Source organism: Cetorhinus maximus, chromosome 5 (assembly GCF_964194155.1).
Source record: "Cetorhinus maximus chromosome 5, sCetMax3.hap1.1, whole genome shotgun sequence".
NCBI lineage: Eukaryota > Metazoa > Chordata > Chondrichthyes > Lamniformes > Cetorhinidae > Cetorhinus > Cetorhinus maximus.
In genome coordinates, this window is record NC_135883.1 from 64,881,801 (window position 1) to 64,898,248 (window position 16,448).

At 41.6% G+C, this 16,448-nt stretch overlaps 1 protein-coding gene and 2 long non-coding RNA genes across 4 annotated transcripts in view; 1 reads left to right on the top strand and 2 right to left on the bottom strand.

The window, feature by feature from the left end:
- LOC144680686 (uncharacterized) overlaps nucleotides 1–16,448 on the bottom strand; it is a 462,270-nt gene that overhangs the window by 68,377 nt on the left and 377,445 nt on the right. The gene's annotated exons all lie outside the window — the stretch shown is intronic.
- On the bottom strand, nucleotides 1,284–1,631 carry LOC144680685 (uncharacterized). The gene is made up of 3 exons (XR_013576605.1): nucleotides 1,541–1,631; nucleotides 1,456–1,489; nucleotides 1,284–1,382 (listed from the first exon to the last, which is right to left on the bottom strand). It is a non-coding gene; the product is annotated as an uncharacterized LOC144680685 (long non-coding RNA).
- lrrc1 (leucine rich repeat containing 1) overlaps nucleotides 1,556–16,448 on the top strand; it is a 155,517-nt gene continuing 140,624 nt past the window's right edge. For both annotated transcript variants that reach the window (XM_078541931.1, XM_078541932.1), the window contains exon 1: nucleotides 1,556–1,714. In XM_078541931.1, coding sequence (XP_078398057.1) covers nucleotides 1,556–1,714 — 159 coding nt within the window. The remainder of the gene's footprint in view (nucleotides 1,715–16,448) is intronic.

The window sequence follows — 16,448 nt, forward strand, 5'->3', positions numbered from 1 at the left end:
CCAACTTTTCATTTTTGCAAATTTTGTCTTTCTCTGTTATTTCTCTATTCACTGGGTCCTCAAGTATTAATAAAAGCAGAATGTGCTGGGAACGCACACAGGCACTGCTTAACATTTGGAAGAGAAAAGGTACGTTAATGCTTCAGCTGGGATCATTCCCCAGTGTTCGGCAAGCGACTTGCCCCCTTGACTACTTCAGTTTTGTTCGACAAGCAGCCTCTGGGAGGCGCAAGAAAGCAGCCAGGGAAGCCTTGTGCTGTGGCGATAGGGAAGCATTGACTCAGCGTAGGTCTGGGAACACACCGCTGTTGAGAAATATAGAAATAAATCAATGTACTAAGTATGATGCATTTTACTGGAAACTATACAATACCTTTCAAATTCCTACGACATTTTTTCTAGGCAGTCACAACCTGATGTCCGACTGGACACCATTGTGGATTAGCACCATTATCTGGGGTCGAGCACGGGGTCAAGCTCTCTTATGGCTCGATTAGCTGTAAACATCCTAACTTAATTAAGTCCCTGTGATATCAGCTCAGAATTTAGCACTAAATCGGCGTCTTTCTCCAGAGTAAAAGCGAGAGCAGTTGCTGTGGGAAATAAGATGGGGGAAAGAAAGGGAAGCTTTGCTCGGTATCAAACGCTTCCGAATAGACAATGAGTAACAGAAGTGAGAAGGCATCCTTCACTTTTAGTATAACCGGCTCAACCTTTGTACAGGTTGTAATCCCGAAACCTCACGAGAAACAAGAACTGACTAAAATCTGGCAATACTTAAACTGCGACAATAATAAAAAAAACACAACATAGAGAGCTGTGGGAGGTCTGTCAAATGAGAGGCAGGAATTCCGAAAGCCCTGTTTTGCCAGTAGCCCCTGAGTGGACCGCTCACTTAACTGATCAACAACCCAAGGCAGCGCACCCAGCACCAGACAAGAAAGCAGCTTTCATTCTTTCCAATCTTCCCCACTTCACTTAACATGGACCGCTGGGAATGTTGACGTCAACGAGAAGGAGGGAGTGTGGGTTCCGGTCCAGGAACTGGAACTAGAGGAAACCGTGAAGGAGAGTGAGAGAGAGAGAGAAAGAGGAGAGGGGGGAAAACTAGGAGACATGTAGGACAAGGGGGAATGAAAATAAAATAGGCGGACAGATTTACCTGATGCAAACTTCTCCTGACTGGGATACCACAAGCAGCCAGCAACAGAAGGAAGAGGAGCGAGGCTGTGGCTTGGTGGGGGGCTGGTGGGTTTAAAATTACTTTATTTAAATACACATTTAATTTAATGTGCGATTCCTTTCCTGGTTGTGGTGCTGTGGGGGCAGGCAGAAGGTTGGAGGCGACCGGTTTCTGGAACCAGAGCACTGAACCCTGAGAGCTTTCCACTGGGACCCCCGAGACAGCGTTCCACTGGGACCCCCGAGACAGCGTTCCACTGGGACCCCCGAGACAGCGTTCCACTGGGACCCCCGAGACAGCGTTCCACTGGGGACCCCGAGACAACGTTCCACTGGGACCCCCGAGACAGCGTTTCACTGGGGACCCCGAGACATGTTCAACTGCATTCCTCTGTGGCGGTGCAACCGGCACGTCGAGGCCGTGGACAAGAGACACTGCTCACTCCTCGCCGTCCCTGACGAGATTTATCGCTATAGCCGGAGCCTGGAGGAGCTGCTGCTCGACGCCAACCAGCTCCGGGAGCTGCCCAAAGTAAGTAGAGGTTTCATTTTCAGACCGAGCCGTGTCCTCTACTTGAGGCACTCACAGCCTCAATGTGCCGGGTTGTGTTTCCATACTGTGCTAAAGTTCTCCTGTGCAGGAGAAGTTACGCTGGCAAAAGCAGTTCACAAGGTAAGTGGAGGGAAAACAATCGAAATATCAGTTGATATTTTAAGGGATTCAGCGCTATCGTCGGTATTTGTCATTTAAAAAAAAAATCCATTGGCCACTCTAAACTAATTTTGTGGGTTGGTGGTTTTGGCAGCGGAAATCCTGAAATGTCAAAGACCTGGCAAGGTTTAGTTATAATTGGCAATGGGATTGACCTACAAGTTAGCTTTCCTCATTGGCATTTCTCTCAGATTCCAAATTGATTTATACAGTTAGTGGGAGTCATGCTTTTTGCACTTTGACCTAGAATGCGAACATCCCTTACATATCTCCAGTTGCACAAGCAGAAATTATTTTGTGTTTAATTACAGAATGGGTCACTAGTTTATGATAGCAATCGCTAAAGAAGTGTTGTTGCAGGAACTAGACGAATACAGACGGATTTGCTACCTCACTTCTGGGACTGGGTGTGAACCACATCCTGACCAATGGGATGAAACCTCTCTTCATTAGTTCCAAAGATTCCATGTACGTTTGTTTTTTTTGTTGTTTGCAGTCCCAGCCTAGTTCCCAAGAACAGAGATCAAAGATACTTGTAATCTGACAAATTTTGCTCAGGAGCCACCAGGAGAGTTTGTGTGGGAGAAGGTTGTTTTAGTGCAGTAGGTTTATTCCTAAGTACCAGGCCAGGTAGGGGCAGCGTTAGTCTGTATTTAAGCAAATGTTTGATCCTGATGCTGTTTTCCCAGAATGTTCAATATCCCTGTACTGACAGCCTTGAGGAAATTTATCCTAAGTGAAATGCATTTAAAAAAAAGATGCTTAAGTGTTGAGGTTTCCAGAAAGGGTCAGTTCTCCAGAATGCCATACCTGCAAATCAAGCCAACAGGTTGGTTGAACTAAATTTGCCTTCCAGGCAATAGATACCGGTTTGCTTAACATCATTGATGGTCAATAAAAGGAAATCTTTTATTTCCTCAAAGATGTAAGTTTTTTAAAAAAACTACCAAGCAAAGTATAGTAAAAAGTCAAAGTGGATAAGGCCAAATGTAATGAATGAATTCTTTGAAGAAGTAACAGAAATTGTAGACCAGTGTAATGTAGGGAAGGTAAATGCATGGACTTTAAAAGGCCTTCAGCAGAGGCAGAACGGATAACAAGCCGGCTACAAAACAGAAAAGAGAGATTGGGCATTGAAAGTAATTCCTCAGACCAGTGGAAGATAGGAAATGGTGTTCCACGAGAATATCTGAAGGGACTACTGTTGTTCACCATTTGTGTAAATGATTTGGGTTTGGGAATGGGAAATCTATCAATTTATGGGTGGCACCAAATTGTGGAGTATAATTAATAGCAAGAAAGACTGTGACAAAATGTAAGAAACGCTCAATAGACCTGCAGGATGGTCAAATCTGCCAGGATCTAATTGAATGGTGGAGCTAGCTCGAGGGGCTGAATAGTCCACTCCTTATCTTGTGATCCCAGAATGGGCGAACTTCGATATAGATCTGAAAGATGGTGCATTTTGTAGAAAGAATAAGGTCACCTTACTCCTTGGAAAACAAGAGTCTAAAGAGGGTAGAGCTGCAAAGGTATCTTAGGGTGCAGATTCACTAATCATTGAGAGTAGCAATTCAGGCTACAAAAGCCATAAAAAATATTGATAATTGATTTCACCGCAATAATTTAATCTGGTGTTGACGGTGCTCCTGGTTACCATTTCAGACATTTGTTGTTCCTTTGTCCCTGACTCCATTATGCTACTAACTATACCAAGCAAACTTCTAGAGTAATTGGAAATGGTAAGTAATTTTAGTTGAAGATGCAGGCTGATGTGCATTACATAGAATAAACAGCTTAATATTGCATTCTGGTAAATTGGATCCGAGTCTGTTTAAGGCCACAAAGACAGATCCGAGGGCTATTGAGAGTTTAATAGGTGTCTGGTAATTGGAATTTGTCGGGTTCAGGCTCTCGTTTGTAAGCTGAGGGAATTTCAAGATTGCTTTGCATCTGTGACACAGTATGTTTGTGAATGCTGTAATGCCGCTTTTTACACATTGCATAGAATACACATCAAGAAAGAGGTTGTGCAATGGGAATTCGTGGTGATAATGTTAGGCATAATTTATTTCTTTGAAACAAATTTGAGGAGTGCCATGTTTAATCATGGGATGCTTCTGTAACTATGTACCACTGGTGATGACTGTGGAAATCCCCCTAGGCAATATGAGGCATTAAATTCGCTTGCTAGTTTTTGTGTCAAATGGATCTATTGTCATACAGACCATGTTTTTGCTATGAATATTTAGCTGAACGATTCTAAATGAAAGTAAGAGTTGTTGAAATTTTTCATTCACTGCTGTATTGACAACTGTTTTTAAAAAAAAATGAAGCCCAGTCAAAGCATTAGTTTGAACAAGTTTTAAAGTGATACCATTTAAGGTTCATTTAATTTGCTACGTATATATGAAGTGGCAGGACTGAATTAACTCTTGGAAATTAAGAGAAAGAGAAAATGTAAAACAGAACTAAAGACTCTTTTCCCCCCCCCACTCTCTCTCTCTCTCTCTCTTCCCCCCCCACCCCCCCACTCTTTCTCTCTCTCTCTCTCTCTTTCTCTTTCTCCCTTTCTCAAAATTAGTGGATTCTCCAGTAGACTGCCAAGCTGTAGAGAATTGTGATCGCTATGATACAGTTATTAAAATGGTGACCTGAAAGGTAAATATTTCATACCCATTGAAGCAATGGGTTAAGTTATTAAACTGCACCCCCATTCAGTAATTTGTTTGGGAATGTATACCCCTAGCAATACAATTGATATAGATACATAGCTGAGCTCACACGGCATTGTAGACTCGTTTTCTGAGTCAAGGGTATACTGATAACTAGGCCTTTGTGTAAATATCTGAAAATATGCATGGACTCATTTAAAATCATGGAGCATTTTAAAAGTAAATTCAAAATTGTGGAGGAGTGAGACCTGATCAAAAGTGAAACTGGTGTTTGAAGAAGAAAACTGAGCTTTTGCCTTTTGCTGGATTCAACTACAGCAGCTAAGATCAGTTGACCCACAAATAGAATGTCCATTTTAACCACCCTCCCTGCTAATTCTCTGGTAATGGAGTGCTTTTGTAACACATTCCACACAGCTGCTAAAATTGATAAATTTTCCGATAAATGTCACTTGAGGCTGGATTATTGAATGGGAGTCCAGTATTCTGTTTCCGCTCTTCAGACTTCTCCATAATAATGATTTCCTACATGCTATGAATGTTTTATGATTATGCCTTATATTGTGCACAAATGAAATGTCTTATTCTGAGGCTTACTGTGGAAGTAAAGGGAAACCTTTAATCTTTCCAAGTTTTTCTGAGCCAATAAGTCCCTTCGTGCATCAGAAACTTCATTGCTCTTGAGCTTTATCAGATCGTTTTGAGAAATCATTCTTCACCTACTGGAAAAGCCTGACTTCCATGATGGAAAAAGCAAAAATATGGGGAAAAAAAATTGGGCATACTATTTGGTTCCATCAAATGTTGTGTCTAGTTTCATCGAGTTTTCTTCCCTCCTCTCCTTTCCCTTCTAAAGGCAATAAGTTATGTGAGGTATGAATCAATCAATGCTGACATCCCTTTTATCATCCTTCTTGCATGAGTCTATCTAGACAGTGAGCATCAGTGGTGTCCAATTTTGTTTGACAGTGCTCCTGTGAAGTGCCCTGGGGTGTTTACTATATTAAAAAAGTGCTATATAAATGCAAACTGTTGTCATCGGCAGCTGGTTACTTAATGGTGAAGGACTTGACAACTGAGGAGTAACCTGATCGCTGATGCTCAATTGGGTTCTGCCAGGGCCACTCAGCTCCCGACTTCATTACAGCCTTTGGTTAAACATTGACAAAAGAGCTGAACTCCAAAGGTGAGGTGAGAGTGACTGCCTTTGACATCAGGCAGCATTTGACCAAGTGTGGCATCAACAAGCCCTAGCGAAAGTGAAGTCAATGGGAATCAGGGGGAGAACTCTCCACTGGTTGGAGTCGTACCTAGCACATAGGAAGATGGTTGTGCTTGTTAGAGGCCAATCATCTCAGTCCCAGGAGATTAATGTGGCTTTTCTCAGGGTAGTGTCCCAGGTCCAACCATCTTCAGTTGCTAACTTTCCCCCCATCATAATGTCAGAAGTGGGGATGAAAGTGGATGATTGTACAATGTTCATACCATTCACAATTCCTCAGATATTGAAGAAGCCTGTGTCCATATGCAGCAAGACTTGGACAACATTCAGACTGGTAAATGGCAAGTAACATAAATCCAACACAAGTGTCAGGCAATGACCACCTCCAAAGAGAGAGAATCCAGTCATCTCCCTTTGATACTCAATGGCATTACCATCACTGAATCCCCCACCATCAACATCCTGGAGGTTACCATTCACCAGAAACTGAACTGGGCCAACTGTGGATACAAGAGCAGGTCAGAGGCTGGGAATTCTGTGGCAAGTAACTCATTTCCTGACTCCCCAAAGCCTGTCCACCATCTACAAGACACAAGCCAGGAGTATGATGGAATACTCTTCACTTGACTGGATAAGTGCAGCTCCAACAACACTCGAGAAGCTTAACACCATCCAGACTAAGCAGGCTGCTTGATTGGCACCCCATCCACCACCACTGCACAATGGCAGCAGTGTGTACCATCTACAAGATGCACTGCAGCAATTCACCAAGGCTCCTTAGATAGCATCTCCAAAACCCACGACCTCTACCACCTAGAAAGTCAAGAGCAGCAGATGCTTGGGAATACCACCAGCTGCAAGTTCCCCTCCAAGCCACACACCAATCCTGACTTGGAACCATATCAATGTTCCTTCACCATCGCTGGGTCAAAAACCTGGAACTCCCTCCCTAACAGCAGCGTGGGTGTACCTATGCCAGACGGACTGCAGCAGTTCAAGAAGGCTAGATATGGACAACAAATGCTGGTCTAGCCAGCGGTGTTTAAATCCTGTGAAAGAACGAAAAACAAATGCCCTCTGCTAACCAGGCACACCTGTGCTGGGTTAACAGGATACTCTTTTGAGTTACCAACAGTCACAGATTGCAACTTCTTTCGAGTACAATCACAGTTCTTGGTTTTCCAGGAGTGGGACATGAACCCACAACCCTCTGATTCAAAGGCGAGGGTGCTATGAACTGAGAGTGACCAGCAGTTGAGACCATGGCTGATTTTTATTAACCTGCTCCACCCATAGCCAAGCGATTCAAAAATCAATGGTGATGTAGTTCAAGCATACAAACATAGGAACATACGAATTAGGAGCAGGAGTATGTCATTCTGCCCCTCGAGCCTCTTCAGCCATTCAATAGGTTCGTGGCTGATCTGATTGTAAAACCTTGTTAGTCAAGAATCTATCTCCCTCTGCCTTAAAAATATTCAAAGACTCTACTTCCACTGCCTTTTGGGGAAGAGAGTTCCGAAGGCACTCTACCCTCTGAGAGAGAAAATGTCTTCTCATCTGTCTTAAATGGGCGATCCCTCATTTTTAAACAGCAACCCCTAGTTCTAGATTCTTCCACAAGGGGAAACAGCCTTTCTGCATCCACCCTGTCAAGTAGTTCACCCTGTCATCTAGTTTGTTCAGATCAGCTGATTTAAAACAGATTAAGATGAGATGAAGCAAAGGAACAGTATGATGATCTTTTGGGTGCTCATATAAAAGGGAATCCAAAGGTCTTCCATTGGCATGTTAACAGTTAATGGGGTGTCAGAAGAGCAGTGAAGCTAATTAGGAACCAAAATAGAGATCCATTGGAGCTGGAAGGTATGGCTGAGGTACTAAATGAGTACTTTGGATCGGTGTTTGCTGAAGCGGAGTACTTTGTCAAAGCTATGTTAAACAAGAAGTTGCCAGGGTACTGAATGAGATTAAAAAATAGATGAAGTGACAGTACAGGAAATTCTGGCAGTACAAGTAGAAAAGACATCCGGTCCAGGTGGGATACATGCTAATTTGCTCGTGGAAGTAAAGGTAGAAATTGCAGCAATGCTGGACACAATTCTTAAAGACAGGAATTACATCCTATTCAAAAAAGGGGAGAAGGATAAATCTGGCAATTACAGGCCAGTCGCTTCAGAGTTGGTGGTGAGGGTGCTTTTAGAGAGAATTTCCTCTTGGGTCATTAACAGGCACCTGGACAAGCCTGGACTAATAAATAAGTGAGAGGCTGCACCGATTTCTTATGCGAAAATCATGTTTCACTAACTTGATTTTGTTAGGTAATAGAGAAGGTGGATGATGGCAGTGCAGTTTATATAGTGGATGTGAACTTTCAAAAGGCATTTGATAAAGTATCATATGTTAGCCTTAGCAAAGTTGAAGCCCATGAAATAGAATGGGTAGTAGCAGCATGGATGCAATATTAGCTGAGGGTTAGAAAACAGAGTAGCGGTCTTTCGGTTTGGAGGAAGAGAGTGGAGTTCCCCAAGGCTCAGGGCAAGAACCACGATTGCTTTTGGTGCACATTGACTTGAACTTGGGATAGAGGGCACAATTTCAAAATTTTCAGATGATGTACAACTTGGAAGTATAAATCATGAGGAAGATAGTAATTGACTTCTAGAGGACATAGACTGGTGGAATGGGAAGACACAGGGAAGATGAAAATCAGTATAAATATTAGGTGATACCTTTTACTTGGGAAGAATAAGCAGAGACAACACAGGCTAAATAGTCCAGTTTTAAAGGGGATGCGGGAAGAGAGTGACCTGGAGTGTTTTTTCACAAATCTTTTGAAGTGGAAGGACAGGTTAACAAAGCAGTTAATAAAGCATATGGGATCCTGGGCTTTATACATAGAGACATAGAGTACAAAAGCCAGGAAGGTTTGTTTAGCCTTTTGAAAATACAGGTTTGTCCTTCAGATGCAGTATTGTGTCAAATTCTGGGCACCACACTTTAGGAGGGATGTGAAGGCTTTGGAGAGGGTACAGAGAGATTTAATAGATGGTTCCAGGGATGAAGCACTGCAGTCACTTGGATAGAATGGAGAAGTTGAGTTTGATCTCCTCGGAGTAGAAAAGGTTAAGAGAAGATTTGGTAGAGATGTTTAAAATCACGAAGTGTTTAGATAGGGACTAAATAAAGAGATACTGTGTTTCCAATGGCTGAAGGGTCAATAAGGGTCAGAAAATACAGATTGACGGCGATTGGCAAAAAAACCAGAGGGGACATGAGGAAAAATTATTTTACACAATTACTGGTTAGGGTTTGCAATGCATTACCTGTTTGGACAGTGGATGCTGATTCAGTGGTAGCCTTCAAAAGGCATTGGATAAATATTTGAAGGGAAAAAATAGCATGGAGTTAGAGAAAGAGCTGGGAGAGTGGGATTAACTGGATTGTTCTTCTAAAGAGCAGGCATAGAAGCGATGGGCTGAATGGCCTTGTTCTGTATTGTACTATGGTCAGAGATTAACACTAATGACATGGCTCATTAATGCATCACTCTGTAGGGGGGTCCAAATTCCAGCTTCTGAGCTTTCCATTTCTGTTATCTTTCCACCAACCTTGCAACAATCTAGGTTTTGATAGAACATCTAGTCATAGTGTTACACTGTTCCAAATATAACTTTGTTTTTGCTTTGAAATTTGTGACTTCACGAGGTGCTTGTGGCAGGGTCGGACTGTGTCCAATGCCTTAAAAAAAATGCAGTTTTATTGATAAATTAATGACACCTGCTTATCCTCGCCAAGAGTTAGTTTATTCCATCGGAAGTGAATGCGCTGAGTGAGTGGACAAGGAGTTTTGTGGATGGTGGCTGGCTGTCACTAGGACTTCATTTGTTATGAGCTTACTGTACAAGCCCTAATATAAAGTCATTGTACCCTGTTTGTGAATCAGTGTCAGAAAAATTACACTTGAAGCAGAAAATGCAACAGGAAACATAATTTGTGCCAATAATATCATGGTGATACACATGTCCACTGCTTGACCAAAAGAACTGGTGGCTTGGAAATTGAAATTTAGCACTTGATGCAAAGGTTATTGGATAGAATTTCTTGTGTAGCCCTCTAAAACAGGGCTTCTCAAACTGTGGGTCGTGACCCCCAGTGGGCTCGAGAGATGAGATCTTGGGGTCGCAAGCTCCGAGGCAGCAATAGCTGCCGTGGAGCTTGGGCAGAAGGCTAAAAGCTGTGAGGCCCTTTTAAATCCTTGCATCTTTTTCTAATGCTGTGCAGATCTTTTGAGGCCTGATTCCTGCTGCAAAAAAAAGGCTGTGAAAAGACAGGTATTTTTACCCTGTTGTTGAAACAATTTTCACTGTGCTCAACCTCACTCTCCCACCACCCCCCATCCCACCTCCCCTCCCCCCGCTCAGCAGCTGAAGGCAACCTCCACCCCCCCCAACCACTCGGCAATTGAAGGCAAACCAACCCCACCCTCTCCCTTCCCTTACCCCACCGTCTCGCATAGTACCAAATTTTCTCTCTGGGGTCATGTGAAGTTTGTGGTAGTTCACACCGGGGGCGGGGGAGAAGGTTTGGGAAGCATCACTCTAGAATTTGTTATGTTGGCATGTGTGGGGTGAATTATGACCTGGATATAATTTCTGTAGAACTGAATGAATAAATTCAGACTTTGATTTGATTACCTAGGGTAGGCGACAGTAACCAAGCCATAAATAAAAGTAAAACTGAATTGTTTTTGAATTTCGAAGTTAATTATCATACCTTGAATTGTGTGTTCATTTTGTTTTAAGGAAGTGTAAAGGTTTAATTCTAATTTCTCAGTTTGTTAACCCTTTATGGAGGAGAGTGGTATTTTACGCTGAAATTTTATATTGTGTATTTCATGGGTTGCCTCCTGGCTCAGCAGGTAGATGGTGTGATATGGTGCTGCACCATATAGATCAGGAGTATGAATTTGTTAATGAGCTCACCAGCGTGGCTTTGGAGGTACTTCAATGGCTCTAACCAAAGTGGGGGGCAGAACGGAACAAGGAAATCATTCAAATTTTTTGCTCTTGATTGCTAACCTGTGACCTCATTCTGGAGCTGCAGTATATGAATAATGTGTGGCAACATGAGCAGGTTTGCATGCACCTGCCCCTAAATGAATAACCTGCTAACATTCATTATCCATGTTGATACGAGCTGTGGTCACTGGAGCACCTGACTTGTGGCTACCACTATATCCTGATATATCATCTGGCTCATCCTGTTCTTCACGAGACTTATCGCTTTCTCTCCTTTCAAGTGTCTATAACTGGAGCACTGCAGTAGTCACCAAGAGATGCACAATAAAGGTTTATATTGATTTATTTGTTTCTCTCAGCAATAGAGCAGTCTCTTTTTTTCTCTCTCTCTCTCCCTCTCAAACTGTTGTTTTCAAAGGTTTAAATGTGGAGCTGAAGCTTGCATCGATGGGACTCTTAGAATATCTAACATAAAAGCAAAATACTGGGGATGCTGGAAATCTGAAACAAACAGAAAATGCTGGAAAAACTCAGCAGGTCTGACAGCATCTGCTGAGACAGAAAAACAGAGTTAACGTTTTGAGTCCATACTACCTTTCTTCAGAGCTGAAGAAGGGTAATATGGACTCGAAATGTCAATTCTGTTTTTCTCTCTCTGCAGATGCTGTCAGACCTGAGTTTTTCCAGCATTTTCTGTTTTTGTCTCTTAGACTATCTGTTAGGCTGTGCCCAGCAGATTATATTTAAGGAGCCACAGGGGTTAGATTCATAAGACGTGTGTTTCTGTTTCTGTTGATTCCAGCTTTGCCGTATTATCCCACTTAATTAAAAAATAAAACAAAATTCAAAAGAAATATCATGCTCAGATAGTCTTAAGTTAATTTTATTTGTTTCTTAAACACTTTTTTTAATGCATTTTATTCTTTGGAATTCTGCCTGACACAATATTTGCCTGACGGCCCACATTACTGCCATTGCTGTTGTATGGCCAGCTGGTGGGGGTGTTACAGAATGGGTCAAGGTGGGAACCCCATGACTGTCTCCTGGCACCAAGGCAAAATGCCTTTGTGGTAAGCCTGATGACCCATTTGGGATTATTTAGTCACCATCTGTGTTTCATTGGAAGCTGGAATTTAAACTTACATTTCCTTGTTTATGGCTGCTTCACTGCACCCATATGCTGTGTGATTTTAATTGTTCACATGTTTGCCCTGATCAATTGAGCCCCGTGAGCTGTTTGAGTTAGATTATTTGTGTTTTAATGTGGCATTAACGCTTGTGCCAAAACCATGGTCCACTAATTGGTAAGTCTGATGAGGACGATATGTACTTGGCAAACTGAGAGCAATTAGTTTTGGTATTTTAAATGAAGAAATCTTATCTTACAAAATACTTTCAACCCAGAGGAGATGTGGAATCTTATTTATTTGGATGTGTAGTATTTGCTTCCAGATAGTGTTCAGTATTTGTGAGCTTTTGTATCTGACTTTTATTTAAATGTACCATTGATTAAAACCTTTTAAGGCCACTAATTATATTTCTAGAAACATGTAATGCAGTAAATTTGAAATTGTACTGAATGGAAGCAGGCTGAAGGGATTTATAGGATTGGCAGTTTCAACAAATATTTAAGTGAACTGGTGATGGGCAGCGCTTCCCTACTGATTGTTTAGTCTGGAGATTGAACGTGACTCTTGTGGCATTGCTGTCACCTTACAGACTGACTCCTTAAAAATTAGGAAAGATACATCAGTTCCACAGTCTTGTTTACACTGTACACCTGCTGGGGAGGGTGGTAGGGAGAAGCCCTGTATGTGTACGAGGGAACTGTGGCCCATTACTTCCATGCTGCTAAGAGGTGATAATGCCATGGAATGGGAACATAGCATTTTGAGGTAGTCCAATATATCTTTTTCAAAATCCACATTAATAGATAAAGCTATCTCTTATGAGACAAATCAAGAATTACTGTAGGGTTTTCCATCAGAACCTTTGCATGTACTTGTGACAAACAGCTTTTTAACCATGGTTTTGATAATGTTTCTGGAGTATTCTCAACTTAGGTTTTACTTTTTTTTAATGTGTAAGGTAAGGGGAAAAAATGAAGAGCTGAACAGCATGGCAACTGTTTGAGGAGAAATCACAGCTGAGGCAAGGAGTGGGAAAGATGACAAGGAATATAAACTCGAAGGGAGCAGAAAAATTGAGAGAGGGGGTGTAACCTGGGAAAGCCAAGGATGTTGCATCCAATCATGGCACGTTATGCACCAACAACAGCAGACAGTGTTTAGAGCTTGAAATAAAGATTCATAAGCAACCCCACAGGAAGTCAGTTATATATAATGTTGAATCTATAGCGTATGAATTGTATACTACATCCACTGTTAACTTCACTAAAGCTTATAAAAGTCCCTTCACACCATAACCTAAAGGTGATTGAGAAATTGTTGAATTTGTGATATTATGAATTATTTCTGTCACAACCAATTGGAGCTCGTGATTAATATAGTTGATAGTCCTGTTAATGTTGTGATTTATGGTCCTGGCATGATACTTAAACTTAGGCCATGAAGGCATCAATGAGGCTCATTACAGCAGATAATTAATTGTTCCTAGAGATTTAACAAAAGCTTTCTATCTGTCTTCTGTGCCAGTCTTACCATCCACTCACCTGTTTGTGTCGGAAGGCAATAATTTATGGGATGCATGGTTGTTTTGAGACACAAATGCAAATTAGATAAGAGTTCTTTCAGAAAGTAACATTTTTGGGATGTAGTTTAAGTGACTTGAGGCAGGATGTGCTAAGTGTGACGTGTTTAGGAAGAAAACAATTACTTTGGAACCCTGGAACATTGGTTCCCAACGCTTTCCACCACTTTTTTCACCACTCGGGTTTTCCTCTCCTCATGTCCAGATTGCTCTTTACCAAAAATGAGTTGGTGAAGAATAGAACTGGAGCCAATCTTTACATGCTTTTTATATTTATTTACAGTTACAAATTACAAGCGCAGACCTCCTAACCCAACAACCACAGTCACATCCTGTGTGTATTTTTATGCTCTTTTGTTTCTGTGTGCATTTATAGGAGCACATGTGTCTGCTCAATTAATTCCCAACCCCGCTTACAAATAAACACAGTTAATATTAAATTAACATGGATCTGTTGTAGATTAATTGAAAGAGATTGATAGCCATGTTAAGTCCACAGTTCCATTGTTATTGTATCATGTGATTACCAGGATGGCAGATAGAGAACTAAGTGTTCTGTGATCTTTTCTCATCGAACAATTTCTAATGTTTCTATGAAAGCAGTACAATCACATACTCACTGCGTATTCCACAATGTTTATACCTAGGCCAACACTTAGGTTTCATTAAGGAGGTGGAAGTTGGCATCTAACTCCATCCCTGCCTCAACTCACCTGGTAAAAATTCTCACCCATGCCTTTGTAACCTCTACACTTGGCTATTCCAAAACACTCCTGGCTTGTCTCCCATGCTCTACTCTCTGTAAACATAAGGCCATTCAAACACTGCTGCTCTTGTCCTACCTTGCACCATGTCCCGTTCACCCATCACCCCTGTGCTTGTTGACCTACATCGGCTTCTGTTTATGCAATATCTTCCCAGCATTTTCAAATCTCTCCCTGTCCTCGCCTCTTCCCACTTCTGTAACCCCCTCCTGCTCACAACCTACCAATATATCTGTGCTCCCCTAATTCTGGCTTCTTGAGCATCTCTGATTTTAATTCCTCCGCCATTGGTGGCCGTGCCTTCCACTGCCAAAGCTCCAAGCTCTGGAATTCCCTCCCTAAATCTCTCTGTTTTGGTACCTCTCTTACCTCCTTGAAGATGCTCCTTAAAACCTAGGTCTTTGACCAAGCTTTTGGCCATCTGTCCTAATATTGCCTTATGTAGCTCAGTGTCTAATTATGCTTTATGAAGTTCCTATGACGCTCTGTGTAACATTTTATAATGTTGAAGACACTACATAACTATAAGTTGTCATTGTAGGTCATCCCTTAACCTTCTGTGTTCAAAGGAGAACAAGCCTAATTTTTCCAACCTCTCCTCAGAGCTGAAATTACTCACCCTGTTCAGTTATGTATGTATTGGGAAGAATAGCTGTTTTTAATTAGATGTCCAGAACAAATTACTTTTATAATAAAGGTGGTGATTCTGTTTCATCATCTGGTCCTGGGCACAAATAACTGGAAACAAATGCCTATGAACTGCACATTTTGGGCAATTGTCCATAACTGTAGGATAGTCGGGAACTAAAAATAACTTTTCACTATAATCTTTGCATAATGGGGCTTAGTGAATAAGATTAAGACTTTATACTTCAAAGAATAAAAGACCCAAATTATTCATGCAAACCTTTCGCACACAAATTAGAGTATTTGGGTATTTTGCTTTAAAGATCAATGCTCCCAGAGCTCTGTGTAAAACTCTTGGACTTGTGAAGAATTTTTGAAGTAACCTTATTTGTGGAACAAAGGCAAAATACTGTGGATGCTGGAAATCAGAAGTAAAACCAGAAAATATTGGAACTACTCGGGTCAAGCAGCATCTGTGGAGAGAGATGGTGCCTGACATTATTTCTGAATCTATTTTGCAAACACTCATTCATTGTATTTGTGCTTTCTTACAGTATTAAAGATTTGAACCAGTTACAGGAGTTACCTTTGTATTTCATGACTCTGTCAACTCAGTGGACATATTGGAAACTGTCATGGTTCCAGGGATGGAACAGTTGAGATATGCCCCATTGGGAATTTTTCCATAACTGCCATCATTTGCCCTTTTCCCATTCATAAAAATAGGCCTGACCTGTCTTGCCTTTATGTTTCTGGCAGCAATTGTGTTTCTTTTGTTGTTGCCTGGATGTGCTACAGGCTCTTCAATTGTGTTACGGACACGAGGGGGTCAGTTCAAACTGCAGATTTTTTTTTCCCCTCTTGCCACCTGTCATAAATGAGGCGTTTTGAATTTTTTTTGAATAAGCGTTGGCGTATTTCCCAACTCCTTGGTTTTTGTGTGATCTGAGTTCTACTAATAACGACACAGCAAACTTGAGTTAGGATTAACTCAGAAGTTAGTTTAGTGCACACATTCAAAAGTAAAACTGCAAAAAAGAGTGCAACTTCCTATTTTGCATTCATACAGTAAAGGGGAGGATGGAGAAAAGGAAGTTATATAGTACAAGGACCACAGAGAAAATGAATATTTGTGTACATGAATTCCAGGGTCTAGAATCAAAGTCCAATGAGGAATTCTTTCGCAGACCGCAAAAGACCGATAGCTCAGAGTAATATTGACCAGCTCTGAAGAAGAATTATATGGACTCGAAATGTTAACTCTGTCTTTCTCTCCACAGATGCTGTCAGACCCGCTGAGTTTTTCCAGAATGTTTTATTTTTGTGCGTGTAATATCAACCTGTTCAGCAAGCCAAAGTCTTAGATCATGTGACCTCACTTCTCCACAATGACTTCAACAAAGGATGTTTATCCAGAGTATTTGGAAATTGGCTTTGTGCCCCGGACTGATAATGTCTCAGCCATTATGGGTTGAAAAGGGGCATCACTGGTTGAGGATCTGGCGTTTGGGAATTCATTGTCTCCATAGACTCACT